We start from the raw sequence: 27,930 nt of genomic DNA on the forward strand, positions 1-27,930 counted from the left end.
AGGGTATGAAATTACAACTAATAGACATGTCCTGGAGATCTAATGCATAGCATAGTAAATATAGACAATGATATTGTGTTATAATCATCAGACTTACTAAGAGACTAAAGAAATAATAATTATGTGACATGATAGAGGTGCCAACTATCGTATTACTATATATAAGTGTATCAAATCATCATGTGGCACACCTTAAATCTATACATTGTTATACATATTAAATATATTTCAATTAAAAGAAAACTAAGCTTCCTTATTCTGTTACTTTTCAGTTTAGTGAGAGTGGGCAAGTTATACAGTCTATCTTTGATTCAACCTTTTCATCAATAAAATGGGTATCATTCTACTTACCTTACAGGGTTGATGAAAGATTTAAAGAGCTTACATGCATACAGGATATCTTACCCAGAGACATGGGATCTTACCCAACCATGCTGTTTTCTTCCCCCTTACTCGAAGTCACATATGCAATGTGTGGCAGATAGCGAATGAATGCCTGGGCTCCCCTACTTCCATTTTTTTCATATGGTACAATCAGTGTGGTCATCTAAGAAAGGAGATAAAATATGGGCTGTCAGGTCCTATTAACAATAGACAAATCTGTTACCCGCAGACAGGACAGGAGGTATGCATGCTCAGTGTGAAAAGGGCAACATATCACTGATCAATAACCCTTTTCATTTAAAAGGTTTACAATATTTGCATAAGCACTGGGTAACATCGACCTCCTTGGTCTCTGAGCTGCAGGAGATGGGCCAAGGCCAGACAGTAGCAAAGAGCCAGGTTCCCAGCTGCTTCTTTCTCAAGGTGGCTTTCCTAGTCCCAAAAATGAGCCAAGTGGTCAGCGGGCGTTGATAAGCAGCATTTGTCATGCTCCAGGGTGAATGGAAATGAGGCCAACATTGTGAGTTCTCTCTCCTCATGGATAGGTATATGTCTTAAAGGAGACTAGTGTGCCAAAACTCATGAGTCTGGACCTGATTCTTAGCAAGAAACTCTGCAGTGTGTATGACTTATCACCAGGACGAATATATCAAAGAATGTCACAGCTCTCAGCCCAAGACAGTCACTACCAAGGAGACATTCCCATTAGTTAAGCTTCCTGGTGGAGGACCGCTCATATCCTGATAAGTAAAGATAAGTGTACTCATTCTTATTACATGTTATAGACTTAAGCAAAGCAGATACACATTCATTAATTCATTTATTTACTCAACCAACATTACTAAAGCTGGGGTTTTATAAACAAACATTATCAAACATATCCCCTGTGTTAGTAGATTTCTAGGCTTCAGCTATTAAAATAAAAGCTAATATTAATACAATGTATATACTAAGCACATTATATAAATTATCACTTTCATTATAAAAAAAATACCTGTGAGGTATTTTCTAGTATCCCTGTTTTACAGATGAAGAAAATGAGGTTCAGACTGCTAAGGGTTCAAACAGTGTTAGTGGGATTAGTTCGTGGGATTTGAATTCTGATTTCTCTGTGTTTAATGTTTGTGTAATGCTACCTTCAAGGGCTCCAATCTAGTGTATAGGATTATCTGTAGGAAATTTACATTCAAAGACAGAAAAGAAAAATATTCATTATTATTCTAGAGGAAATACTGGGTGATAGGAAGTAACATTTTTGATAACTGATTTTGTGTTTGCGCATTTCCCATAAGTAAAATGGCATCTCACAGTGATTTCTATTCTGAAATACTTAGAGGAAAAAATTTATCCTATTTTCCTACATGCTGCAAATTAGTAGTCTTGTGGGAGCACATATTATAAGATAGTCATTTTCTATCGGAAGCTGGAGTAATTGATCTCACTATAGTAGGTAGTACTCTATAAGTGCTTGAAAATGTGGGTATATTCCCTCTTAAATTGGAAAACTCATTATCTAAAATGCTGGTAATTTTCAAGTTAGAGTAGCACCTAAAAATTCAGCTGCTTGCATTAATAATGGGTGAACACTTGCCCCCACTGTTCCTCATGTCCATTTATTGTGCCCAGATACCTGATAGAAAGCTCTTTGAGGATTCCTGGGGTCTCTATGCCAGAAGGGAAAGGTAGTCACTCTAAACTGTGACCCTTTAAAGGGAAGGTAATGTTTCCTCTAACTTATGTCAGAATCTAAATGTGCAATGCACTCTTCTTCAAATCTCAACCCCTCCATACACGATGTGGAATTTGAAACTTGCTGGACAAGGAATTTCCACCGGACTGGTTTTCGGCAACCCCATGTGTGAGAAAATGTTTATACTCATGGAAGGTTTATGAAAAGTGTTATGCCTCAGCTATAAAGTCCTGAATGTAAGTCATAATCAAATCTTAACCAGACCACCAATTCTTCACATCACCAGCAAAGGCTGTAAAACCAGCCCGGAGCAAACCGTAGGTTGGGGAATGCGGACTCTCAGTGCCACAAGCATTCACCATCTGCCACTTGCACTGAGGACACTTGGGCAACTAAATCCACAATTACACTTTCTCCTTTTCACAGCCTTCTTTCACAAAATAGGACTTCTAAAACTTAACTACCTCTGTTATCCTCCTTAGCGAGTGGTTGGTCATGGAAGAAAGAACATCAATAGTCTGTGTTTCAGGTTCCAATCCCAAGATAATGTAAGATGCTGGCCTTTCCAACTCAAATATTCTACATAAATTTCTTTCTTTTTTTAAAAATTAATTTTACTAGGGTGACATTAATAAATCAGGGTACATATGTTCAAAGAAACATGTCCAGGTTATCTTGTTGATCAATTATGTTGCATACCCATCACCCAAAGTCAGATTGTCCTCCGTCACCTTCTATCTAGTTTTCTTTGTGCCCCTCCCCATCCCCCTTTTCCTCTCCCTCCTCCCCCTCGTAACCACCACAATCTTCTCAATGTCTCTTAGTCTCATTTTTATGTCCCACCTACGTATGGAATAATACAGTTCTTGTTTTTTTCTGATTTACTTATTTCACTCCATATAATATTATCAAGATCCCACCATTTTGTTGTAAATGATCCGATGTCATCATTTCTTATGGTTGAGTAGTATTCCATAGTGTATATGTGCCACATCTTCTTTATCCAGTCATCTATTGAAGGGCTTTGTGGTTCTTTCCATGTCTTGGCCACTGTGAACAATGCTGCAATGAACATGGGGCTGCATGTGTCTTTAAGTAGCAATGTTTCTGAGTTTTGGGAGTGTATACCCAGTAGAGGGATTGCTGGGTCATAAGGTAGTACTATTTTCAGTTTTTTGAGGAACCATCATACTTTCTTTCATAATGGTTGTACTACTTTACATTCCCACCAACAGTGGATCAGGGTTCCTTTTTATTCACAGCCTATCCAACATTTGCTATTACCAGTCTTGTTAATAATAGCTAATCTAACAGGTGTGAGGTGGTATATCATTGCAGTTTTGATTTGCATTTCTCTAATAACTAATGAAGATGAGCATCTTTTCATATATTTGTTGGCCATTTGTATTTCTTCCTGGGAGAAGTGTCTGTTCATGTCCTCTTCCCATTTTTCTTTATTGGATTGTTTGTTTGTTTGTTGTTGAGTTTTATGAGTTCTTTGTATACTTTGGATATTAGGCCCTTATCTGAGCTGTTGTTTGAAAATATCATTTTCCATTTAGTAGGCTGTCTGTTGCTGTCTGTCTATTTTGTTGTCAGTTTCTCTTGCTGAGCAAAAACTTCTTAGTCTGATGTAGTCCCATTCATTTATTTTTGTCTTCACTTCTCTTGCCTTTGGAGTCAAATTCATAAAATGCTCTTTAAAACCAAGGTCCATGAGTTTAGAACCTATGTCTTCTTCTATGTACTTTATTGTTTCAGGTCTTATATTTAGGTCTTTGAACCATTTTGAATTAATTTTAGTAGAAGGAGACAAACTGTAGTCAAGTTTCATTCTTTTGCATGTAGCTTTCCAGTTTTCCCAGCACCATTTGTTGAAGAGGCTTTCTTTTCTCCATTGTGTGTTGTTGGCCCCTTTATCGAAAATTATTTGACCATATATATGTGATTTTATTTCTGGACTTTCTATTCTGTTCCATGGTCTGAGTGTCTATTTTTCTGCCAATACCATGCTGTTTTTTTAAAATTATTTTATTTATTTATTCATTTTAGAGAAGAGAGACAGAGAGAGAGAGAGAGAGAGAGAGAGAAGGGGCAAAGAGCAGGAAGCATCAACTCCCATATGTGCCTTGACCGGGCATACCCAGGGTTTTGAACCGGCAACCTCAGCATTCCAAGTCGACGCTTGATCATGCTGTTTTGATTGTTGTGGCTCTATAATATAGTTTGAAGTCAGGTATTGTAATGCCTCCAGCTTCATTCTTTTTCTTTAGGATTGCTTTGGCTATTTGGGGTTTATTATAGTTCCATATAAATCTGATGATTTTTTGTTCCATTTCTTTAAAAAATGTAATTAAAATTTTGATGGGAATTGCATTAAATTTGTATATTGCTTTGGGTAATATGGCCATCTTGATTATATTTATTCTTCCTATCCAAGAATAAGGAATATTCTTCCATCTTATTGTACCTTTTTTGATTTCCCTTAACAATGCTTTGTAGTTTTCATTATATAGGTCCTTTACATTCTTTGTTATGTTTATTCCTAGGTGTTTTATTTTTTTTGTTGCAGTCGTGAAGGGATTATTTTTTTGAGTTCATTCTCAAATGTTTCATTGTTGGCATATAGAAAGGCTATGGACTTTTGTATGTTAATTTTGTATCCTGTGACCTTACTATATTGGCTTATTGTTTCTAGTAGTCTTTTAGTAGATTCTTTGGGGTTTTCGATGTATAGGATCATGTTATCTGCAAAAAGTGATACCTTTACTTCTTCTTTTCCGATATGGATGCCTTTTATTTCTTTGTCTTGTCTGATTGCTTTGGCTAGAACCTCTAGCACCACATTAAATAAGAGTGGAGAGAGTGGACAACCCTGTCTTGTTCCTGATTTAAGGGGGAAAGCCTTCAGTTCTGTGCCATTTAATATGATGTTAGCTGATGGTTTATCATATATGGCCTTTATCATGTTGAAATATTTTCCTTCTATACCCATTTTCTTGAGAGTCTTAAACATAAAATTGTGTTGTATTTTATCGAATGCCTTTTCTGCATCTATTGATAAGATCATGTGGTTTTTGTTCTTTGTTTTGTTGATATGGTGTATTACGTTAACCGTTTTACATATGTTGAACCATCCTTGAGATTCTGGGATGAATCCCACTTGATCATGATGTATTATTTTTTTAATATGTTGTTATATTCAATTTGTTAGTATTTTGTTTAGTATTTTAGCATTTGTTTTCATTGGAGATATTGGTCTGTAGTTTTCTTTTTTTGTGCTCTCCTTGCCCGGTTTCGGTATGAGGGTTATGTTGGCTTCATAAAATGTGTTTGGAAGTATTGCTTCTTCTTCAATTTTTTGGAAGACTTTGAGTAGAATGAGAACCAAGTCTTCTTTGAATGTTTGATAGAACTCACTAGTATAACTGTCTGGGTCTGGACTTTTATTTTTGGGGAGGTTTTTAATAGTTTTTTATATTTCTTCCCTACTAATTGGTCTGTTTAGGCTTTCTGCTTCTTCTTGACTCAGTCTAGGAAGGTTGTATTATTCTAGAAATTTATCCATTTCTAGATTGTTGAATTCAGTGGCATAAAGTTTTTCATAATATTCTACAATAATTCTTTGTATATCTATGATATCCGTGTTGATTTCTCCTCTTTCATTTTGGATTTTTTTTATATGAGTTCTTTCTCTTTTTTCCTTGGTAAGTCTTGCCAAGGGTTTGTCAATTTTGTTGATCTTTTCAAAGAACCAGCTCCTTGTTCTATTAATTTTTTTCTATAGTTTTTCTGTTCTCCATTTCATTTATTTCTGCTCTGATTTTTATTATCTCCTTTCTTAGGCTGGTTTTGGGTTGTCTTTGTTCTTCTTTTTCCAGTTCATTAAAGTGTGAAGTTAAGTGGTTCACTTGGGCTCTCTCTTGTTTGTTCATATATGCCTGAAGTGATATGAACTTCCCTCTTATCACTGCTTTTGCTGCATCCCATAGATTCTGATATCTCATATTGTCATTTTCATTTGTCTGTATATATCTTTTGATCTCTGTGCTTATTTCTTCTTTGATCCATTCATTTTTTAAAAGTATGTTGGTTAGTTTCCACATTTTTGTGGGTTTTTTCCCTCTTTTTTGCAGTTGAATTCTAGTTTCAAAGCTTTATGATCAGAAAATATGCTTGGTACAACTTTGATTTTTCTGAATTTGCTGATGTTATTTTTGTGGCCCAACATATAGTCAATTCTTGAGAATGATCCATGTACACTGGAGAAAAATGTATACTATGTCGCTTTGGGATGAAGTGTCCTGTAGATGTCTATCATATCCAGGTGCTCTAGTGTTTTGTTTAAGGCCAATATATCTTTATTGATTCTCTGTTTGGATGACCAATCTAGAGCCATCAGCGGTGTATTGAGGTCTCCCAGTATGATTGTATTTTTGTCAGTTTTTGTTTTAAGGTCAATAAGTAGCTGTCTTATATATTTTGGTGCTCCTTGGTTTGGTGCATATATATTAAGAATTGTTATGTCTTCTTGATTCAGCATCCCCTTAATCATTATGAAATGATAATTTTTGTCTCTGAGTACTTTTGCTGTCTTGTAGTCAGCATTATCCGATATGAGTATTGCTAAGCCAGCTTTTTTTGGATTTTATTTGCTTGGAGTATTGTTTTCCAGCCTTTCACTTTGATTTTGTTTTTATCCTTGTTGCTTAGATGAGTTTCTTGTAGGCTGCATACAGTTGGATTTTCTTTTTTAATCCATTCTGCTAGTCTGTGCCTTTTTATTGGTGAGTTTAATCTGTTTACATTTAGTGTAATTATTGACACTTGTGGGTTTCCTATTGCCATTTTATACATTGCTTTCTGTCAGTTTTGTGTCTTGTTTGATTCTCTCTTTTGTTTTTCTATCCTTTGTTTTTGTTTGGTTGTATTCCATACTTCTTTCCTCTGTTGCTATCTTTTTTAAATCATGTGCTTCTGTGGTAGTTTTTTCAAGGGTGGTTACCATTAAGTAATGAAAAGGGTTCCTACCCTGTTTATTATAATGCACTATCTTGTGAGTACTTCTGCACTCCATCGTTTTTTGCTACTGTTAATTTCTGTCCTCTCCCCCGCTTTTTTTTGTTTTTGTTGTCACAGTTTAAATTTGGTTTTATTGTTTTCTTGGTGGAGCTTTTACTTGTGGTTTTTTTTTGTTTTTTGTATCTGGTTGGAAAACCCCCTTTAGTAATTCCTGGAGTCGGGGTTTTCTGATGATAAATTCCCTCATCTTTTCTGTATCTGTGAATGTTTTTATTTCTCCTTTGTATTTGAAGGATAGCTTTGATGGGTATAGTATTCTTGGCTGAAAGTTTCTGTCTTTCAGGACTTTAAATATTGGGGTCCACTCTCTTCTAGCTTATAGAGTATCTGTTAAGAAATCCGATGATAATCTAATGGGCCTTTCTTTATATGTTGTATTCTTCTTTTCCCTGGCTGCCTTGAGAATTTTTTGTCTTTGGTTTGTGCCAATTTCATTATGATGTGCCTTGGAATAGATCTGTTGGGGTTAAGAAAACTCAGAGTTCTGTTTGCTTCTTGAATTTGAGGCCTTAGTTCTTTCCACAGGCTTGGGAAGTTCTCATCTATTATTTGTTTGAATATGTTCTCCATTCCATTTTCTCTCTCTTCTTCCTCTGATATACCTATTATTCTTATGTTATTCTTTTTGATGGAGTCAGACAATTCATGTAGGGCTTTCTCATTTTTTAAATTTTTGAGTCTCTTTCTTCTTCTCTCTGTTGTGCCTCAAGTTGCTTGTCTTCTATGTCACTAATCCTACCTTTTATCTGGTTTGTTCTATTAGCTAAGCTTGTTACCTTGTTTTTCAGTTCATGAATTGAGTTTTTCATCTCTTTGATTTGTTTTTATAGTTTCAATTTCCTTGGTAATATATTCTTTGTGTTCATTGAGTTGTTTTCTGAGCTCCCTAAACTGCCTTTTTGTGTTTTCTTGTATATCTCTGAGTATTTTTAGGATTTTCATTTTAAATTCTCTGTCATTTAGCTCCAAGGTTTCCAATATATTAAATTTATTCTCCATAGATTTTTCCTCATCTATCTGTGCTACCTCTCTCTTTTGTATCCATGATATTTGATTTCTTTTTTCTTAATGGCATCTGAGGGTGGTTTTGTTAATAGTACTAATGAGAATTAATAAAGAATAAAAAGTTAGGCCCTGGCCGGTTGGCTCAGCGGTAGAGCGTCGACCTGGCGTGCGGGGGACCCGGGTTCGATTCCCGGCCAGGGCACATAGGAGAAGCGCCCATTTGCTTCTCCACCCCCGCACCCCCCCTCCTTCCTCTCTGTCTCTCTCTTCCCCTCCCGCAGCCAAGGCTCCATCGGAGCAAAGATGACCCGGGCGCTGGGGATGGCTCCTTGGCCTCTGCCCCAGGCGCTAGAGTGGCTCTGGTCTCAGCAGAGCGAGGCCCCGGAGGGGCAGAGCATCGCCCCCTGGTGGGCAGAGCCTCGCCCCTGGTGGGCGTTCCAGGTGGATCCCGGTCGGGCGCATGCGGGAGTCTGTCTGACTGTCTCTCCCCGTTTCCAGCTTCAGAAAGAAAAAAAAAAATGTTTAAAAAAAAAAAAAAGAATAAAAAGTTAAAAAAATAAAAAAATTATTATTTTCCTTTTCTTTCACTCCTCTCCTCTCCCCTCCTTCTTGAGAAAAGCTTGTGGTGAACTGTGAATTATATTGTGCTAAATAGAACAAAAACTACCCATAATGGAGGGCCTGAGTTGGGGAGAAGTGATAAGGGGGCAGAAAAAGAGGGTATGGATCCACAAAATGCAAAAAAGTAAAAAATTTGGGTCAAGAATAAAATGATTTGCTTTTAGGTGATGGTTGACTAAGAGATGTAATGAGAGGAATAAGAGGGAAACAGGAAGAATGGAAAAAAGTTAAAAATTTTCTATTGTATTTAGTGGAGCAAAAACTAGATAAAATGGAGAGCCAGGGTTGGGAGCAGTGCTAGTGTGTTAAAAAGTGAAGTAAAAAACCCCCAAAGCACCACAAAGAAAAATTTGAGTCCCAAATAAAATAGTTTGTGATTGAAGATTGAATGAGAGGAAAAGTAAAGGAGAAAAGAAGAAACTAATATAGAGGGAGAAAAAAAGAAAGAGGAAAACACAAAAAGAAGAAAAAAGAACAAAAGGAGAGAGAGAGAGAGAGAGAGAGAGAGAGAGAGTTAAGGGTTTTGGAGTGCAACCCTCATAGAGAGAAAAGAAGAGGAAAGGAAAGATAATGAGAGATGTAACAGTTATGGGTAATGTAGTTCAAGGAGAGGAGAGAGTAAGACCGGCAGAGAATTAAATGACCAAATTGGAAAAGGAAGAAAATAATCAAGACAAGAAGATAAGAGAAACAAACAAATATAATAAAATGGGATAGGTTATAAAGTCTGTGGATTATTCTTGATTTTGAGAGGTTATCTCCTTGCTCTTTCTTTTCTCTCCCTCTTCCTGGTCGGTGACTCTGTACCCTGGGTTCTGCCCTGTGGCACGTTTAGGTAGAGGTTTGCAGTTGATAAGTCTCTATGGCGATGTCATATATTGGGCTTCAGTCTCATTGGCAGTCGAGGCTCATTAGCATTTGCAGGCTCCGACAATGAGAGAGTCCATTTTCCCGGAGCGTCTCTCCTAGTCTTTCCTTCCTGAATTAGCAGCTTGATGATCCAGCTATGGGGTTGCTGCTGCCTCTGCCTTTGAGTTTAGTGTGGAACTGCTGGAGGCCCTAAGGATAGATTTTTCTGTCTCTGGTTTAAGATCTTGTTGAGTTTTGGTGGAGATTTATCGGTATCACTCCTTATGGTGCCATTTCTCTGATGTCACTCTTCTCTACATAAATTTCTAAGTCTATTTCTTTCCTTTTATATCATTAAGTTTACCCTCTTAATGAGGACTCTCAAAAGTTAGGGGGCTCATACAAAATAATATTGAATATAAACTGTAACTGAAAAAAAACATCAGAGGACTCAATACCATAGAAGTTCCCTCATAGGGCTCACTACATTAAATACAGAATGGATATTTTGAAAACATAATCTTATTCTTCACTAACTTATTGAGGGTAAGGACCGTGATTTATACCACAAAGTGTACCCAGTCTGTAATGCAGAGGTGGTCACACATATGTGTTCAATAATACAAGATGAGGCAAAATTAAGTTTACAGTTGTGAGGACACAAAACTGTAATTGAGTTTATTCTTGTATTATTAATTAATTATTGTATTATTTTCCACACAAACTGTTAGCCTACTTTTGCCCTACCTTGTATGTACTTGTTTTCTATTGCTGTTATAACAAATTACCAAACACTTATTTTAAACAACACAAGAAAGAAAGAAAGAAAGAAAGAAAGAAAGAAAGAAAGAAAGAAAGAAAGAAAGACAAATGAGGAAGGGAGGAAGGAAGAAAGGAGGGAGGGAAAGAGGGAGGGAGGGAGGGAGGGAGGGAGGGAGGGAGGGAGGGAGGGAGGGAGGAAGGAAGGAAGGAAGGGAGAAAAGAGGGAAGGAAAGAAGAAAGAAAGGAAGTTATTTTAACTAATATTGTCTGTAGTTCTACCATGCTTTAACACATCATATGACACCGGAATTCTTCAGCTATTAATAATTGACAACTTAGATTATTCTATGAACAATGTAAAATAGTCAAACATTAATGACTTTTAAGATAAAGGTACAATAGAAATGCTTGCTCTTATATTTTGTTTTTAATTCAGGTTTTAGTTTTGCTTGTTGTTTTCTCTCCCTTAAGAACCTACTAAGGCCTGACCAGGCGGTGGTGCAGTGGATAAAGCGTCGGACTGGGATGCCGAGGACCCAGGTTCGAGATCCTGAGGTCGCCAGCTTGAGCACGGGCTCATCTGGTTTGAGCAAAAGCTCACCAGCTTGGACCCAAGGTCAGTGGCTCGAGCAAGGGGTTACTCGGTCTGCTGAAGACTCGTGGTCAAGGCACTTTTGAGAAAGCAATCAATGAACAACTAAGGTCGCAGCACGCAATGGAAAACTAATGATTGATACTTCTCATCTCTCCGTTCCTGTCTGTCTGTTCCTGTTTATCCCTCTTTCTGACTCTCTGTGTCTCTGTCAAAAAAAAAAAAAACCAAAAAAAAAAAATAACCTACTAAGATTTGTTGAATGAGAAATAAAATTAGGCCCTGGCCGGTTGGCTCAGTGGTAGAGCGTCGGCCTGGCTTGAGGGGGACCCGGGTTCAATTCCCGGCCAGGGCACATAGGAGAAGCGCCCATTTGCTTCTCCAACCCCCCTCCTTCCTCTCTGTCTCTCTCTTCCCCTCCCGCAGCCAAGGCTCCATTGGAGCAAAAGATGGCCCGGGCGCTGTGGATGGCTCCTTGGCCTCTGCCCCAGGTGCTAGAGTGGCTCTGGTCGCGGCAGAGTGACACCCTGGAGGGGCAGAGCATCCCCCCCTGGTGGGCAGAGCGTTGTCCCCTGGTGGGCGAGCTGGGTGGATCCTGGTCGGGCGCATGCGGGAGTCTGTCTGACTGTCTCTCCCCATTTCCAGCTTCAGAAAAATACAAAAAAAAAAAAGAAAAAAATTAAATCAGGTTTCACTTTTCTCATAATTAATGAGGTTCACTCTAGCAGCTGAAGCCCACTGTGGCTTAAAAATTCCAATAACATTTCCATTATAGATAGGCAAATGAAGATATTCTGGAACAGTAGATTCTGTGGCACATGCGATAGGGGTGCATTTGTAGTGAGAACTTTATGCTGGTGAGGAATGACTTTATTTGTCAATGAGTGAAGACAGGGAACAACATCTTGGAATTGGTGCCCTAAGAGCAGTATGGATGTAAGCACTTCTGAGTGGGAAGTTTGTGGTTATCATAGCAAGTTGTTAAACACATTTGAACACTCACTTTGGGATCCTTTCAGGAAACAATTGATGAAAGGATGTCAATTCACTGTGTCTTCTTTTCCTTTCTCCGACCCTGCTGATTGGATAACTTTTTAAAATGTGTAATCATGTGCTTTTCACACCCAAACACTTTTGTAAATTCAGCTTAAAAAAATTTCAAATATTCATAAAGTATTCATGTTTGTTAATCTATCAATTAATTAAACTTGGCAGGAAAATAAGAGTCACTACAAAGCTAAAACATATCAATAGATAGGTCTCTTGACCATACTATACAATGTTGACTGGGCTTTTCAATGGCGGTTCTTAACTTCGGGTTTCGAGATAATTGGGTGATCCGAAAGGATGTCAGGCCAACAGTGAATTCTCTGCAAGCACAGGAAAAATTGCGGATATGAGTGCAACTGTCCTTTTCTGCAATGAGGAGCCATAGCTTTCATCAGATTCTCAAACAACCGTGTATCTAATAAATAAGCACCACCACCACCAACAAAATGGTTCAGGACCAGAGATTTAGAGGGTTGTTTTTTTTTTTTAAAAAAAAAAGCAAGATGCTGCTTATAAACCTCAGGAAAAAAAATTGTTTAGAATCATAATGAGCTGGTTTTGGCTATCATGCATAAAGAAGCAGCTTTGGAAATTTAATATAAAAACATAAAAATGTAATTGCGAAGCAACCTGTGAGTTAGGCATCACTTTCAATTCATCTTAGCTAAGAATTAGGCTATTAATTTTATTAAATTACAATCACATTTTCAATTATTTAATGTTAATTACTTTAAAAAACTTACTTTAGGAGCTTAAAAACCATAATGTGATTTTGTTTTTTCAAGGATTTCTCTCCTTTAAAAATATAAAAAAACCATCTCATCTTGACAGAATTTCATAATATTGCAAATATACACATCATTTTCTTTAACAATAGCTTGAAAATGTGAAACTCTGTTAAAAATAATTTTACCCAATTAATTACTTTACCTAATACTGCATTATACAATACGTTTTATATGTAACTCAATATTTTAAGTGATTTTAACTGTTCTTCACCTACAGTAAGAAGATTCCTTGAAAGCTAGCGGTAACAAATATTATTAAAATTTTATAAAATTATCAAATGGTTTCATTATAAATAAAAGAAAATATTACATGCTTTGATAAACAGCACAGCTGGTGAACCTAAAATTTAAACCATGTTGAGAGGCCTTGATTCAAAACTACTAGAAACAAAATTTGACTTTTCTAGAAAGTAGTCAACTAAGTAATTTTAGAAAACTTCTGAAAGAAGATTTAACTTTTTAGAAATGACAATGAAATTTAATTACTTTGAGGATTATTTTTACTGATTTTCATGTACTTTTGTTGACTCCAGTATAAATGACAATTTCAGGGATGCTCTCAGAGTCTTTTAAAATAATGTTTTAACTTAGCAAAGACTTTATTTCACGGAAAGCTCAGACATGTTCCCTGCCCTCTCGTCAGCCCCAAATCTGTACACTTTGGGGTCTTGAGTGAAGAGCCTCTTTCATGCGTCATGACCAGGAGAATGAAAAGGATGCTTTCCACTCACACAGGACTTTGTCAGAAACTTCTGGCCAGCACAAAAATAACATACCGATGCATGGGTGGAGAAATGACCAAATAACAAAAGGCACATCAGAGGGAAGGGCTGGGAAGCTGGGTAAAAAAAGGTGAAAGGATTAAGCAAAAAATAAAAAAATAAAAAAAAGGAAGAAGAAAAAAACCCCAAAACAAAACCTTCATAGAGAAACAACAGTGTGGTGATTACCAGAGGGCAAGCAGTGTGGAGGGAGGCAGAAGACAGTAAAGGGGGGAATGGTAACGGAAGGAGACTTGACTTGGGGTGGTGGACACACAATACAATATACAAATGACATATTATAGAATGCACACCTGAAACCTATATATATAAAATTTTATTAACCAATGTCACAACCCTAATAAAGCCAATAAGATATTTAAATAAATAAATTAATTAATTAATAAAAGTCATATCTCTATAGTGTTGCAGCAAAACTAAATGCATTCTCTAGTCCCAGTTCCCTGGTATTGCTCTGATTTACACATTGTCCACACGCTCCTCTCCTCAGGGCTGGTGGATGAGTGCTGGGTCGCTGTGGGGAGCACACAGCTCTCAGGGCGAAGGACGAGGGTCACAGTGAGAGCTCTGTGGGACAGAGGCTGGCAGTCCAGAGAGAATGGCAGGACAGGAAGGCATGTCCAACAGGAAACCACTGACAAAGGGATAAGGGCAGCCCTTCCACCCTGAGAGAGAGCAGGTCCCTTGAGAGAGGGACTTGCTGGGCCCCCCAAAGCAACCAGCTACGCTCAGGGAGAAAAGTATTTCTGATTTTGTTTCTGGTACTTTTTTGTCTTACTAACAATTTATTTTTCTTATTATAGGAAAACAAATGTTTATTGTAGAAAATTTGGTAATAACATAAAAAGAAGCTCAAATTGAACCAACCCAACTAGTAAGAACAATGACTGAAGCTGTTATTTTCCCTCCAAATGTTTTTCTTATGTGTATATCTGTATATAATTGCACTCTGACAAAATCTCGAACCCTAACTAGTAATCCGACTTTAATCTCTTAATGTTTTACGCTTACAGGTTTTTCTAGAGATGCCGACTTCTGACTTTCCTGGCCCTGATGGGCAGTCTCTCCCTCTCGTCATCACCGCCTCCCCATATGTACAGATTCTGAAGGAAGGAGGTGGGGAGAGAGCTAGAGAGAGGGGGGGAGGATTTTTCTGGACCCTAGGAAATTTGCTGTCTGCCATTTGAGGACAGGGGCCACCACTATGCCCACTCAGCCCCTCCACCTTCTCTATCAAAATTTCTGCACAACTTGTTTATGCCAGAAACACAAAATAGTGCACAAATAGAGGAGAAAGGGATGCTTCATTACGCTCAAATTATTCAGTCCGTTTGCTCTAAACTTCTTAAGGTAATGCAATGATCAAGTGGCCCAGCAGTTGATAAGCACTTAATAAATGAGTGCTGGATTGATTTGAATTTTGTTTTTTTCTTTCTCTTTTCTTCCTTTCTTTTCCGTGTGTGTGTGTGTGTGTGTGTGTGTGTGTGTGTATGTGTGTGTGTTGTGTGTGATGGATAAGCCTGAAGACAACAGAAAGGCACTATAGACTGATATGGGCTTCCAGAAATAAAACCCCAATTTCTGTCTTTTCAGAGTACAACTTACAGTGACATGATTTACAATCACCTTCCAGCAGCAAATTAGGGTGTCAACTGTGTGATTTCCTATCTTCTCTTTAGTCCAGATTTTAGAATCTTCACATTTATTACAAAATAAAATCAGTTACCCAAAGTGACCTTTTACTACTTAGGTCAGTCATCTCACACACTGTTTTAGATAACAAAGGGGTAAAAAAAAAATGAGAAGGTGATGAGGCCAGAAAAGAGCTCAGAATAACCTTCCTGAAAAACCTGAGATTCATACAGTAACATACAATTGACTGACGCCTACGAGTTCCTAGGCTGTCAGTGGTCTTTCAGATATCAGTTTCCCTTTAAAGTAACAGTATTCTAGAACTACCCCTCTCTAGGCAATTGGGGATTAAACGGCTTATTAAAAACCCTGAAGCCTACCTTTAAAAACTCTGACCTCAACAATCAGTCAGGTGTAGATTTCCCAGATAAACTGTATTGCAGGACTTTGTACCCTAGATGCCATCAGCCACTGGCGGGCATGTCTCCAAAGGAAATGCAACCTAGGTTGGTGTAACCTTTGCTTCTAAACTTGGCTGATGGGCATGACTCCTTCAAGTTTTTCTTTGTCCAGGTGTTTTCAAAGACTCTGAAAAGCTGTGAAAGGACATATCCTCTTCTCTAGTGGAGAACGCTTGAGGTCACTTGAATTGTAAGTGTCGAAGAATTCCATTTTTGAAAAGGAAAGTGCTGAGCCCACCAGGCAGTGGAAGGATACTGTGTTTTAGTGGGACAGCTCAGGCATCCATCCCTAGTGGTACAGATGATGTAACTGATATGAGAAAAGAAGTAGCATGAGCCAGAAGGGTCAGAATCCAGAGGGACATTAGCAGAAAGGCCACGAGAAAAAAAAGAAAAAGAGCCCTGGCCGTTTGGCTCAGTGGTAGAGCATCAGCCGGGCATGTGGTAATTCTGGGTTTTGTTCCCGGTCAGGGCACACAGGAGAAGTGACCATCTGCTTCTCCTCCCAAGCCCATCTCTCTCTCTCTTTTCCTCCTGCAGCTATGGCTCAAATGGTTCAAGCAAAGTTAGCCCCAGGTTCTGAGGATGGCTCCATGGCTTCACATCAGGCACTAAAATAGCTTGCAGTAGAGAAGGGCAGAGCATTGCCTGATAGGGGGCTTGCCAGGTGGATCCTGGTCAGGGCCAATGTGAGAGTTAGTTTCTGCCTCCCTACCTCTCATTTAATAATTATAAGAGAGAGAGAGAAGAAGGAGGAGGAGGAGGATAACTTCAGCCTGGTGGCTCTCAGAAAAGCATCCCACACAAGGTGTGGAGCCACATGGGGTGACAAATACCTGAAGAAACCACAAAAGATTTACGCCAATTTAAGTTTCTGCTGTGTCTTGTTTACTTCGAGACTCTCTCCCATCCATTCCAGTTTTCTTGCCAGAGGCTCCCAGAGATTCAGTCTATTTTCATTCCTTTTTTTGTTTCTTTCTTTCTTTCTTTTTTTTTTTTGCTGTCATTTTTTGAAAATCTTCCTAAATTCTCAGAATCTTTGTGATGCAAAACCAGACTGTGTAAAATAGCGATCACTTTACTGTTTTAAACTCTTCACTGGTTTTCTGTCACACTAGAATGAAATTTTGAATCTGATAGGTTCTGGAGGGCTGGGACCCGCCTCCTCTTCCTTGGTCATCTTTTACTAGGCGCACTATCTCCCATCTGCGTTGCCATACTGCAAGACCATTCTAGCTCAGAGTCTTTCTGCACTTATACAGTTACCATTCCCTCACTCTGGTATGCCCCCACTGTAGATATTTGCAAGGCACCTCCCTGTCTTATTATATTGAATTATCTGCTCAAACATCCGCTGCTGCACAGGACTTAACTGATACCCCTTTGATTCAGACCCAACCCCAGGATAATGCTCTAGCCTCTTGTTTTAGCTCTAGTTTAAAGAAATGATATCTAAGATATTTTAAAGATTATTTTCTACAAACTTTAAAAACTGAACATAGTACTTAAAATTGATTTACTCAAGTTTTATTATAGCTCATTCCCTTATAGAAACAAGTGTTTCCAGATCAGCAATAGAGCAATAGGCAATGATCCTAGTGTCAGTGAATGATAATATTTTTTTTTTAGGTGAGAGGAGGGGAGATAGTGAGTCAGACTCCCGCATGTGCCCCAACCAGAGTTCACCCGGCAACCCTATTTGGGGAAAATGCTTGAGTACTGAGCTGTTTTTAATACCTGAGGCTGATGTGCTCCAACAGAGTTATTCTCAGTACCCAAAGTCAAGCTCAAACCAATCAAGCCACTAGCTGCAGGAGGGGAAGAGGGAAAGAGGGGGAGAGGAAGAGGGAAAGAAGCAAATGGTCGCTTACCCTGTGTGCCTTGACCCAGAATCGAACCTGGGATGTCCAGATGTCAGGCTGATGCTCTATCCATTGAGCCATTGGCCAGGGCTGCAATAAATTTTTAATTAATTAATTTTGAAAATACACATTGGAATAATAAATAGTATTTATTTATTTACTTTCTGGAGAGAGAGAGAGACAGACAGACAGACAGGAAAGGAGAGAGATGAGAAGCATCAATTCTTTATCGTGGAACCTTAGTTGTTCATTGTTTGTTTTTTCATATGTGCCTTGACCAGAAGGCTGTAGCCCAGCCAGTGACCCCTTGTTCAAGCCAGCAATCTTGAATTCAAACCTGCAACCTTGGGCTTCATGCCAGCAGCATTTGGGCTTTAGCCAGCAGCCATGGCATTATGTCTACATCCCATGTTCAAGACAGTGACCCCACACTTAAACTGATGAGCCAAGTTATCCTCCTCCTTCTCCTCCTCTTCCTCCTCCTCCTCCTCCTCCTCCTCCTCCTCCTTCTTCTTCTTCTTCTTCTCTCTCTCTCTCTCTCTCTCTCTCTCTCTTATAATTATTAAATGAGAGGTAGGGAGGCAGAAACTAACTCTCACATGGGCCAAATGAACCTGTGCTCAAACTGTTGACCTTAGGGTTTCAAACCTGGGTCCTCTGTGTCCCAGAATGATACTTTCTCCACTGTGCTATGATTTGGTCAGGCAACAGTAGTTATTTTTAAGTGGATCATGTAACAAGACTAAGGGAAAACCTATTAGAAAATTTATGGGGACCCTAGCCATTGGCTCAGTGTTAGAGCATTGGCCTGGTGTGTGGAAGTTCTTGGTCAGAGCGCACAGGAGGAGCAATCATCTGCTTCTACACCTCTCCCCCTTCCCCTTCTCTCTCTCTCTCTCTCTCTCTCTCTCTTCCCCTCCTCCAGCCATAGCTTGACTGGTTCAAGTGCTTTGGCCCTGGATGCTGAGGATGGCTCCATGGAGCTTCTGCTTCGGGTGCTGAAAATAGCTTGATTGTGATCATGGCTCTAGGTGGGCAAAGCATTGGCCCCAGATGGAGACTGCCAGGTGGATCCCAGTTGGAGCACATGAGGGAGTCTGTCTCTCTCTCTTTCCCCTCTTTTCACTTAGAAATGAAGAAAATACAAAAAAATTATGTAGGGATAGACCCCTTTTTTTTGCCATAGCATTGCCCATAGCATCTCCAGACTTGAGAAGGGGGTCCTCAACCAGAAAATAAAAATATCTTCAAAGGAAAACAAGTTGAATTGTTTGCCAGACTTTTATCTGAATTACTGTGCTCCAGCTGTGAAATAGATTGATAGTCTTAAAGCCCAGGAGGTATCTCTGCTGGCAGCAAAAGTGCTGTTTCAAAGTAGGGGTAAAGAATAACAGTGTTAATCAAAGGAAATGATCTGCTTGATTTTATGCTTAAAATACGAAATTTGGTGGAAGGAATACAGGAGAAAAAGAAAGGGAGCAGAAACATTTAAAACTAAGTTTTAATGTCATTTTTATTCCACTCAGATTTTGACTATCACTTTGACATATTTTTTCTTTGATTATGTACAACTGACTAGTAATTTAGTAGATTTAGCAGCATAAAAATGTTGCTAATTTCTGTTCATCAAATGTGCAAGTTAGAGTGCTACCCCTCTCAAGTAGATATTTTATAATATTTAGGTTGGTAATATTACTTAAATATTTTATGAATCTGTATTAACGTTATTTGGTAATAAACTTGATTAAATTCTTCTTACCCGAGGAGCACTGGCAGCATACCTTTTAAAAATGCAAAAGAAGCACCCTTCGCCCTCTCTAAACCCCAGTTCTCTTCTCTGCACAGATTTGTACCTATATGAAGGGAAGAATCACCACATAGTTAGTAGAAATCCAAGAAGAAATTAAAAAAAAATCAAACTGCCTGTTTTGTTACCATAATCTAACCACAGAAGATATTTATATTAAGAGATTTGAATGAAATGGCAGAGGAGGTGATGGTGGTATGGCACCTGTTTCGCTGTCTGTGGTGCTGAATTAGTCACTGGACATTAGCTTTCGACTGCTAGAAGTGTGGATTCAGGGTTGGCAATATTGCCATCACTGGAGAGTTGTTAGAATAGCAGGATCTCAGGCCCCAGCCCAAAGCTACTGTATCATACTCTGCAATTGACAACATCTTTGTATGATTCAGGTGCTTGTTAAAATTTGAGAAGTACTATACTAGGACGCGGTTCATGTTGCCTTGTGACTTTCCTAGTGCTCTGTTTATATCACCTCATATCAGTCTCCTCTGGAGGTGCAGCCTCAGTGCTACTTTTTTAGTACATTTAATTTGGTGATGGCACAGTGAAAATGTTACTCTTCATATTTCAACATTTTTCTCAAATCAACTCTTGATTCCAGAGGAATAGTCTTTCTTTCTGCTATGTTAATAGGATGAAAACAAGTTGTGTGTGTAACTATGTGTTGAGGATCTATCACCAGAAAAGAGTCTTGAATGTATTATTTCATTCAGTTTGCACAAAAACACTTTGAAATGGGTACTTTGTTTCTACTTAAGGGATAAGAGAAACAGGCTTCAAAGCCTCTCTTACTAGGTAGTTGAGCTTGAATCATAAGGAGGAGGGCTCTCTTTCCACTATGCACTCTCATAAGATGGGCTTGTTCTAGTGGAAATTTACACATCTCAGAAGAATACAGCAAAAACTGTGTGAAGTGCAATACAACTTGATGGTGAGAGGTCCCATCCATTACTTTGAAAGCTAAATTCTATATCTATTACTGGCATAGTATATTCACTGGGATTTTTTTCAGACCTGGCCATTAGCAGAGATTAAATAATTTACCTAAACTTGCCTTGAGCACTCAATACCAGGGAAGAATTTATAACTAATATCTCGGGAGTTGCTTGATCTACTGAATTGTAGATAATCCTTTATTTAGAGGACATGCTACCCTAGTCTTTTCTGAGACTAATAATAATTCTTTTAACCCCTTGAGTAGTGAGTTTTTTCATGATCGCTGACCCCCAGGAGTGAGTTTTTTTTTCCTTCAAAAAATGAAATTAGTTCCAGTTCTAGTTTTATTAACTTAAAATCATGTTTGTTTGATAACCAATTTATGGAAACAAAAAGAACATACATTTGCATTTTTAAATATTGCCTTACACATTTTAAAAATAAATCAATCAGCCTGACCAGGCGGTGGCACAGTGGATAGAGCGTCGGACTGGGATGCAGAGGACCCAGGTTCGAGACTCCGAGGTCGCCAGCTTGAGTGCGGGCTCATCTGGTTTGAGCAAAAGCCTACCAGCTTGAACCCAAGGTCAGTGGCTCGAGCAAGGGGATTACCTGGTCTGCTGAAGGCCCATGGTCAAGGCACATATGAGAAAGCAATCAATGAACAACTAAGCTGTTGCAATGCACAATGAAAAACTAATGATTGATGCTTCTCATCTCTCTCTGTTCCTGTCTGTCTGTCCCTGTCTATCCCTCTCTCTGACTCACTCTCTGTCTCTGTAAAAAATATATAAATAAATAAATGAAATTAAAAATAAATCAATCATACTCTGAATGGTCAGGAGGCACAAGGACATATATGAATGTTTGTACCACTCAAGGGTTAAAAGAAATGTAAATAATTTCCTATGGTGGTCTTACATCAACCTTTCTGCTGTTTCTTTCATGGCTGAATCACTGAAATTTAAGTTCAGAAGTGAGGAATCATCAATATCTGTGACCATAAAAATGTATCAACTCTTTCATCAGTCCCTCTTTGAGGAAGGTTCAGTCATTCAATGTCTAAAATGGTTACATGTGCATTTTGAATATTTCATTGCTTGTCTTAGGAAGATGCCTTGTTTAATTATATCTAAGGACACTATAAGCCATTTCCTCATTCCTTGGGAAGTTAGTGATCGTAACCAGGAGGTGGCCACTCTCAGGGGCTTTATAAGGACAGGGGCTTCAGAGTATTTCTTTATAAAATGTACAGGCTACACCTAGAAGCACCCTTTGATGGGGTGCCTGGACAAACGTGCAAGAAAATCTAAGAGAGTTGAGCAGGTGGATGTGGGCTAAAAAGTACTAGAAGCAGGTGGGGTAAAAATAAAACTATGTGCAGATGGTTTACAGGAGTGACTCATTTCTCCACCTCCATCCCAACCCCTTTAGTTTGGTTTTTTTTTTAAACATTTTGATTGTGAAATGTTTACTAAAAGTGCCAAATATCCAAATTTCTCTAGTCGAGACAGGAAGATTGTATGATGAGCAGTCCATTTCTACGGTCTCTTACCTGATTTTTAAGATTTTTTTTAATTGGAAAGTTTTTCTTGGAATTCTCTCTCTCTCTCTCTCTCTCACCTTCTCTTCCTCCTTCTCATATGTTTTCCACCTCCAGAAACAAACTCCTCTTGGAAATGAACTCAGTACATCACACATTGAAATACACAATACACTGCACTAGAATGCTATACTTGCCTTCTAGACAGCGATTTTCAATCTTCTTCATCCCATGGCACACATAAACTAATTACTAAAATTCTGTGGCACACCAAAAAGATACATATTTTTTTGCCAATCTGACAGAGAAAAAAAATAGGTATAGTTTTGATTCATTTACACCAGATGGCTATTGGTGTTGGCTATTGCCATTTTTTAAAAATTTGGCAATCTAAGGGAAAAGAGGTTAGTGCCCCTGCCTAAATAATGAGGTATTATTGCATGTTTTAAATATTGATGCCATACACCGGCTGAAGATCGCTCTTCTAGTCCACCTAAAATACATTCAGAGACACATGGGCACACCTCGTGCCTAAGCACCGAGAGCTGGGAGTTGACGTGTTCTGTCTGACAGGTGGTATTCCAGTTTTACATGAAACTTTATTGGCTGAATTGGCCTGCATATATACAATAATCACTCTGTCTCTGTCCAATTGGAGGTCACTATCATATTGATTTTTACTCTGTGAATAGCGTAGTCTCCACGAATTTGATGTTTGGGGTCAAGGAGGAACCTGTATCTCTCGTTGGCTTTGATGTTTGAAGTTGAACCTCAGCGCCGTTCATGGAAGCACTTCATACCCGCCGCTCGTTCCGGGCCAGACAGGCGGTTTATCCGTCGGGCATTCCAGACCAGTGTAGACAGAGCAGGTGTTAGCAGCCAGTTTGGCTCCGCTCGCGCAGGGCCCGCACAGCCCGCCAGGGGGACCCCGACCCGCCCAGGCAACGTTTGATAAGAAACACGCCGAGGGGCGTGGAGCCGAAGCGCCTGCTCCAGGAAAACCGGAATCGGCCTGGGCTCCGCTACTGCTTTGGGGACTGGCGGGGCCGGATCCCCGGTTCTGGGACCCGGGGTTCCACGGCCGAAAGGGCGCGCCCTGAGGTGGGTGTGTCCGTTTCCACCCTCTGGCCTTCCAGCCCAAAGAGGAACTCCTGCAAGCGGGTATTTTGTTCCCAAAGATAGATTTTGTCTGTCGTGATCCCGGCTCTAGAAGTGCAACTTTGAGGCTGGGATGCGGGTCTGAAGGTTGGGGGCCCAGGAGGGGGAGGAGCAGATCTTCTCCGCATCCTCCAAGAGGAGGCGGGAGGGGAGAGTGGAAGGGGCAGGGCTGGGGGAGAGCCCACGGGCCGTGGGAGGCGGCGAGATTGGCTCACGCCCGGGCGGCGGTTGTGCGGCGCTGCTCCGGAAAGCCTTCCCGCGCCCGCGCCCGCGCCCTAGCCCCGACCCACCTTGTACGCGCTTAGGGCGTGAGGTTTCGTTTGGATCCATCTGGAGCCGAGCAGAAAACTTTTCCCTTCCCGATTCCAGGTTCCTTTTGTCTTTCTTGGCCGCGGCGACGCCTGAGCTGCGAGTCCCCGGCCCCGGCCCAGCGCGCCGCGCCTGGTGACCACCGAGGGCAGGAGCGCTGGGATTCCGTGCGCCCTATGGCGGCGGCCGGCGGCCCCGCGCCTCGTGGGGGGCACAGGCAGCGGCGCGCGCGCCCCCAAGGCGCCGCCTCTGCCCTGCCCGTGCGGGAGTAGGGGTGTCCTCGCCCCCTCCACTGTCCCGCAGCACTTGCCGCCCGCCCCCTCGCCTGACTCATCCGTCCTCGGTGGCCGCGCCGCGTGGCCCGAGCCCCGCCGGGATGGGGAAGGAGACAGCGGCTGCCCGCGGCTACCGAGATTCCCGCTGACGCCCCCGACCCCGCCGCCGCCGCCGCCTCCTTCGCTTGTCTCCGGGGACTCCAGACGTCCCAACAGCGCCTGGAGTGAGAGCCGGGAGCGGCAACTGGACCTCCGAGTCCCTGCGCTCAGGACAGGTGAGGAGGGAGGAAAGGGTGCTATGGGGGGAGGGACGCGGGTGGGCAACCGTTGCAGCCGAAACGGGGTTCTTTTCACCGCTCGCACCTCCCCTGCTTCAGCCTCCGGAGTTAGGGTAAACACTGTCCTCTGAAGTTTGGGAAATAAACCAAGTCAGCCCTCAGTTCCGGACTCCCCAGTGGAGCGCAAGACTTGCGATGCTGAGCAGCCTCTGAGATCCCGGAGCCTGGGCGCGCCTGGCTGGGTTTCTCCAAGCTACACCCTCCTTTGTTTCCGTTCCAGAGAGTCAGCATTCTCTGTAAAGATGTTCACAGCGTTCATTTATGGTAGTCCTTGGCAGGAGCAAACTGTGCTTAGGGATTCCTAAAGCAGTATCTGCATGGGGTAGCATCTACATAGGCAAAATGGAGAGGCGAAGCAATTATTCGCCAAATTCAGCAGTATTCTTCCTATGTAGTCGGTCTGCAAGATTTGCTTCATTGATCATTTTTCTGCTGTAATTAATTGTCCAAGCCAGCATTTCATATTGTAGTTGTAAGCTCTCTGTATTTCCTGCCTTTAGATTTAGATTGAGGTGTGTGTGTGTGTGTGTGTGTGTGTGTGTGTGTGTGAGAGAGAGAGAGAGAGAGAGAGAGAGAGAGAGAGAGAATCTGTGATAAAAACAATTCATTATTCAGTTGAAGGCACTGGTAATGCCAGAAAGTCATATGCTTCACATCTATGTAATCTACTAATTGTAGTCAATCCTGGTACACCTGGGTCTGGTGTATCTAAGAACTAAATTGTGTTGAACTAGTGTCTCGTACCTTGTTATTTCTTCAGAAGACCTTCAGAAGTCATAGTAGACAACTGTATATATTGAAAACATTTCAAGAGGCCACAACTGTTCTTAATTGTGAGAATATTAAACTTTTCTGATTTTGCAGTCAAAGCAAGTTCAGTGGTACACTTTCTGTAGTGTTTTGTGCACAATCATTACCAGCTCCGGTAAAAGCTATTCACTTTGATGGTTTGTCACATCTTGCATTATGGTGACACTTATTATATAAAAGGATTTTCAATTGGTCATTTGACTAATGATACTAGAATATATATGAAAAGTAGGCTATATTTTGAAACTTGAACCTTACCGTATTTTTCTTGTACTCTTTACCCATACAAAACCGTCTGCTCATAGTCTCATGCTTTTCAAACAGCTTAGGTGAAGAGTAAGGGTCCTTTTAAAAAAATATTTCCACTAAGTGGAAACTATAGTTAAATGCTTTAGCAATTTAACTTTATGAGATTTTTTTTTTTACTCTTTAAAATACATTCTGAGGTGTTAGGAATGATTTCTCTAAGAAATTGTAATAGAGAGCTCATAACTGTTAGATGATTTAGCTATAATTTGCAACCCTGTTTATATATAGCTTTGTATCCTAGGCCGGAGGATACCTTCAGTGAGAGGGTTGCTACATGGGAAGTCTTTGTGTACAGCTTCCCCGTGGTTGGCACAGGAAGGATTTACCTGTTGCTTCCTTGTCAGGTCCAGGTAAATGCATGTAGTATCCTAAAGAATCCCGTAATCAGAAAGGGTTCTGCAAGAAAGGTCATTGTAAAGGAGGGTAGCTTTACTTGTTATTTTAACTCGGAGAAATTTTTAATGCAGCTTTTGAATGCTCCAAGATTGTGATAGTTGAATGTGTGTAGTTTCAGAATTTTGACAACAGCTCATTGGGCATAACTACTGGTTTACAGGGGAGTGACTCTGAATTGTTTGTTTAAATTCTCTCATTCTCACAGCAAAATCTAAGCTTAAAGGAAAAAAAACTTAAGCTTTAGCTTAGGGAATTAGATAAGAACAAAGATAAAAGCAAATGTCACTTTTATATTTCTTAAGCAAAATAGAAGGTAAAATAAGTCCTCCTGGCAGTGCATATTACTTACCAAATAGAATGTAGAAGTTAAAAGAGGAAGCAATTTAAAAATAACCTTTATTTAATGCTACTCTCCCTAAATAGGAAACAGCATGGGCAGTCTTCATCAAGTAAAAGACATTTGAAGAACTTGTGTAGAGATGAAACAAACAAATCTGCAGTGAGATGGATCTTGTATTTTATTAAACAATAAGTGAATTGCAGTTTTGTCAAGTGTATCCATTTAAGACTTATATCTGTTTTGTCCGCTCAGCCAGTGGTCCCCAACCTTTTTTGGGCCACGGACCGGTTTAATGTCAGGAAATATTTTCATGGACGGCCTTTAGGTGGGACGGATAAATGTATCACGTGACCGAGACAAGCGTCAAGAGTGAGTCTTAGACGGATGTAACAGAAAGAATCTGGTCATTTTTAAAAAATAAAATATTGTTCAGACTTAAATATAAATAAAACGGAAATAATGTAAGTTATTTATTCTTTCTCTGTGGACCGGTGCTGGTCCGTGGCCCGGGGGTTGGGGACCACTGCGCTAAGGTGTACTATGCTCTGGACGGCACCGTAACTTCTCTTATGGGCACTTGTAGGCTGGTGGGGAGGGGATTGGAAAATGCGCCACGATCACTGAGGGCCTGGGGAGGTCCTTGGGCATCATTGGTTGAGAAAGGCATTGGATGGGAAAATCAGAAAACCAAGTTGTCATCCTGACCAAGCCACTGATTAGCAGGCTCTGAATGCATTGCTTGACCTTTCTGGACTTCTCTGCCATCATTGACAGATCAAAGCCTTTAGACTGTGACCTTCCCATTCTCATTTTAAAGTGCTGCATGATGAGTGTTAGGAGAATGAAGGAGTAGGAGAAATCAGAATGTAGTGCATAGTGTTGGTGCCATTAGTAGAGTTTGGGTTGAGGGCTGACCTGGGGAAAAGGTAATATCATGATAGTAGGTGGTAAGGACATCTCACCTGGGGCGACGCGCCTGTCATTGATTGCCTTTGTTCACAAACTAATGAAATAAATACCAACCCGTTTGCTTAGTACTTGATGGTTTTCAGTGATTTGCACAAATAATAGCAATTGACTTTCATAACAACCCTAGAAATAATTAGAGAGAAAAGGTGATGAAACTAAGACAACACTGTAAACAGACTTAAGTTTACATCAGTAACCTCCATGCCTTTCTGCAGGATTTGTAGAGATAAGATAGATAGAAACCCCACTGAAATGAGAGAGAGAAATAGTGTTGGTGTCAGATTTTCACAAAGGCTCAAATTTCTGAGTAAAAAGTTAGGTTACATTCTAGAAGAGAAGAATCTCGAATTATAGACATAGAGGTCTCCTGAAATATCTTGAGCCAATTGTTGATGTTTAGTCTGATGACTCCTGTCTGTGCTTCCTCTCAGCTCACCCCCCTCTTCTTCCCCAGCAGGAATTCTGGGGATTTGATTATTACAGAGTCATTGATAAGACTTCCAAGAGCTTTCGGCGTAGCTGGTAAGAGGAAATGCTCATAAAAAAGTGTGGATTCTTGGGCCATTGTGCTATGAATTAATGGAATATGTTTTCATAGCAGGTTGTGCTTTGGAAACCTCGTCACCAGAGGTGAAATTACACAGCAGTCATGTGAATTACATAGAAAGTGAGATGTAGATCCTTACCTTCCTTCCTGTAGGGTCCTCATGATCCTCTCAAAGCATTAAATGTAGCAAGGGGGACAAGTCCCCTCAACCCACCCACCTTATGTTCTTATGGGTGTTGGTCAGAATTCACCTGGTTATACATGCAAGGAACCTGCATTTAATCAGGTTAAACAGACAGGAAGATTTATTGGCATATGTGACTGAAAAGTCCAAAGGTGGACTTTGCTTCGGTCCTAACTGGATGCCAGAAATGTACAATTTGTCTGGATTCCTGCTCTCCCCGTTTCTCAGCTCCTCCTCTCTCCGAGTGAGCTTCCTTCTGAGACCCTTTTCCACATTCTGAGAAAGATGATTGTCAATAGTTCCAAGCTGGCATCTCTGGGCTTTTGATGCATAAGAAATAGAGTTCTTGACTCTTCTAGGTTCCATTTATACAAATCTCCTGGAAGGGCTTGGATTGGCTCTACTTCGGGGGTCATTGAATCAGTGTCTGCATCCAGGAGAGAAGAATATCA

The 27,930-nt window shown here is 40.3% G+C and overlaps 2 protein-coding genes across 2 annotated transcripts in view; one reads left to right on the forward strand and one right to left on the reverse strand.

Moving 5' to 3' along the window:
- Window positions 1-1,052: 1,052 nt before the first annotated feature.
- On the reverse strand, window positions 1,053-27,312 carry LOC136316050 (uncharacterized). Its single transcript, XM_066247797.1, has 4 exons — window positions 27,184-27,312; window positions 24,992-25,057; window positions 23,292-23,990; window positions 1,053-1,124 (listed from the first exon to the last, which is right to left on the reverse strand). Exons 1-4 carry the CDS (start codon window positions 27,310-27,312, stop codon window positions 1,053-1,055), a joined length of 966 nt encoding a protein of 321 aa, XP_066103894.1.
- The window catches only part of TMEM200A (transmembrane protein 200A), an 87,433-nt gene continuing 83,240 nt past the window's right edge, over window positions 23,738-27,930 (forward strand). Inside the window, exon 1 of the mRNA XM_066248437.1 lies at window positions 23,738-23,860. The gene's annotated coding sequence lies outside the window, so the exon portion shown is untranslated. The remainder of the gene's footprint in view (window positions 23,861-27,930) is intronic.

The sequence above is a fragment of the Saccopteryx bilineata genome, chromosome 12 (assembly GCF_036850765.1).
Source record: "Saccopteryx bilineata isolate mSacBil1 chromosome 12, mSacBil1_pri_phased_curated, whole genome shotgun sequence".
Lineage (NCBI taxonomy): Eukaryota > Metazoa > Chordata > Mammalia > Chiroptera > Emballonuridae > Saccopteryx > Saccopteryx bilineata.

What these genes read in the sequence shown, in the direction of transcription:
- LOC136316050 (XM_066247797.1), bottom strand. Translation starts at nt 27,312, where the DNA reads ATGGCCCAAGAATCCACACTTTTTTATGAGCATTTCCTCTTACCAGCT. An exon ending in AAGAGTACAAGAAAAATACG is followed by an intron (nt 23,991 to 24,991) that starts GTAAGGTTCAAG and finishes CCCAAACTTCAG; the next exon opens with AGGACAGTGTTTACCCTAAC. An exon ending in ACGCCCTAAGCGCGTACAAG is followed by an intron (nt 1,125 to 23,291) that starts GTGGGTCGGGGC and finishes TTTACTTATCAG; the next exon opens with GATATGAGCGGTCCTCCACC.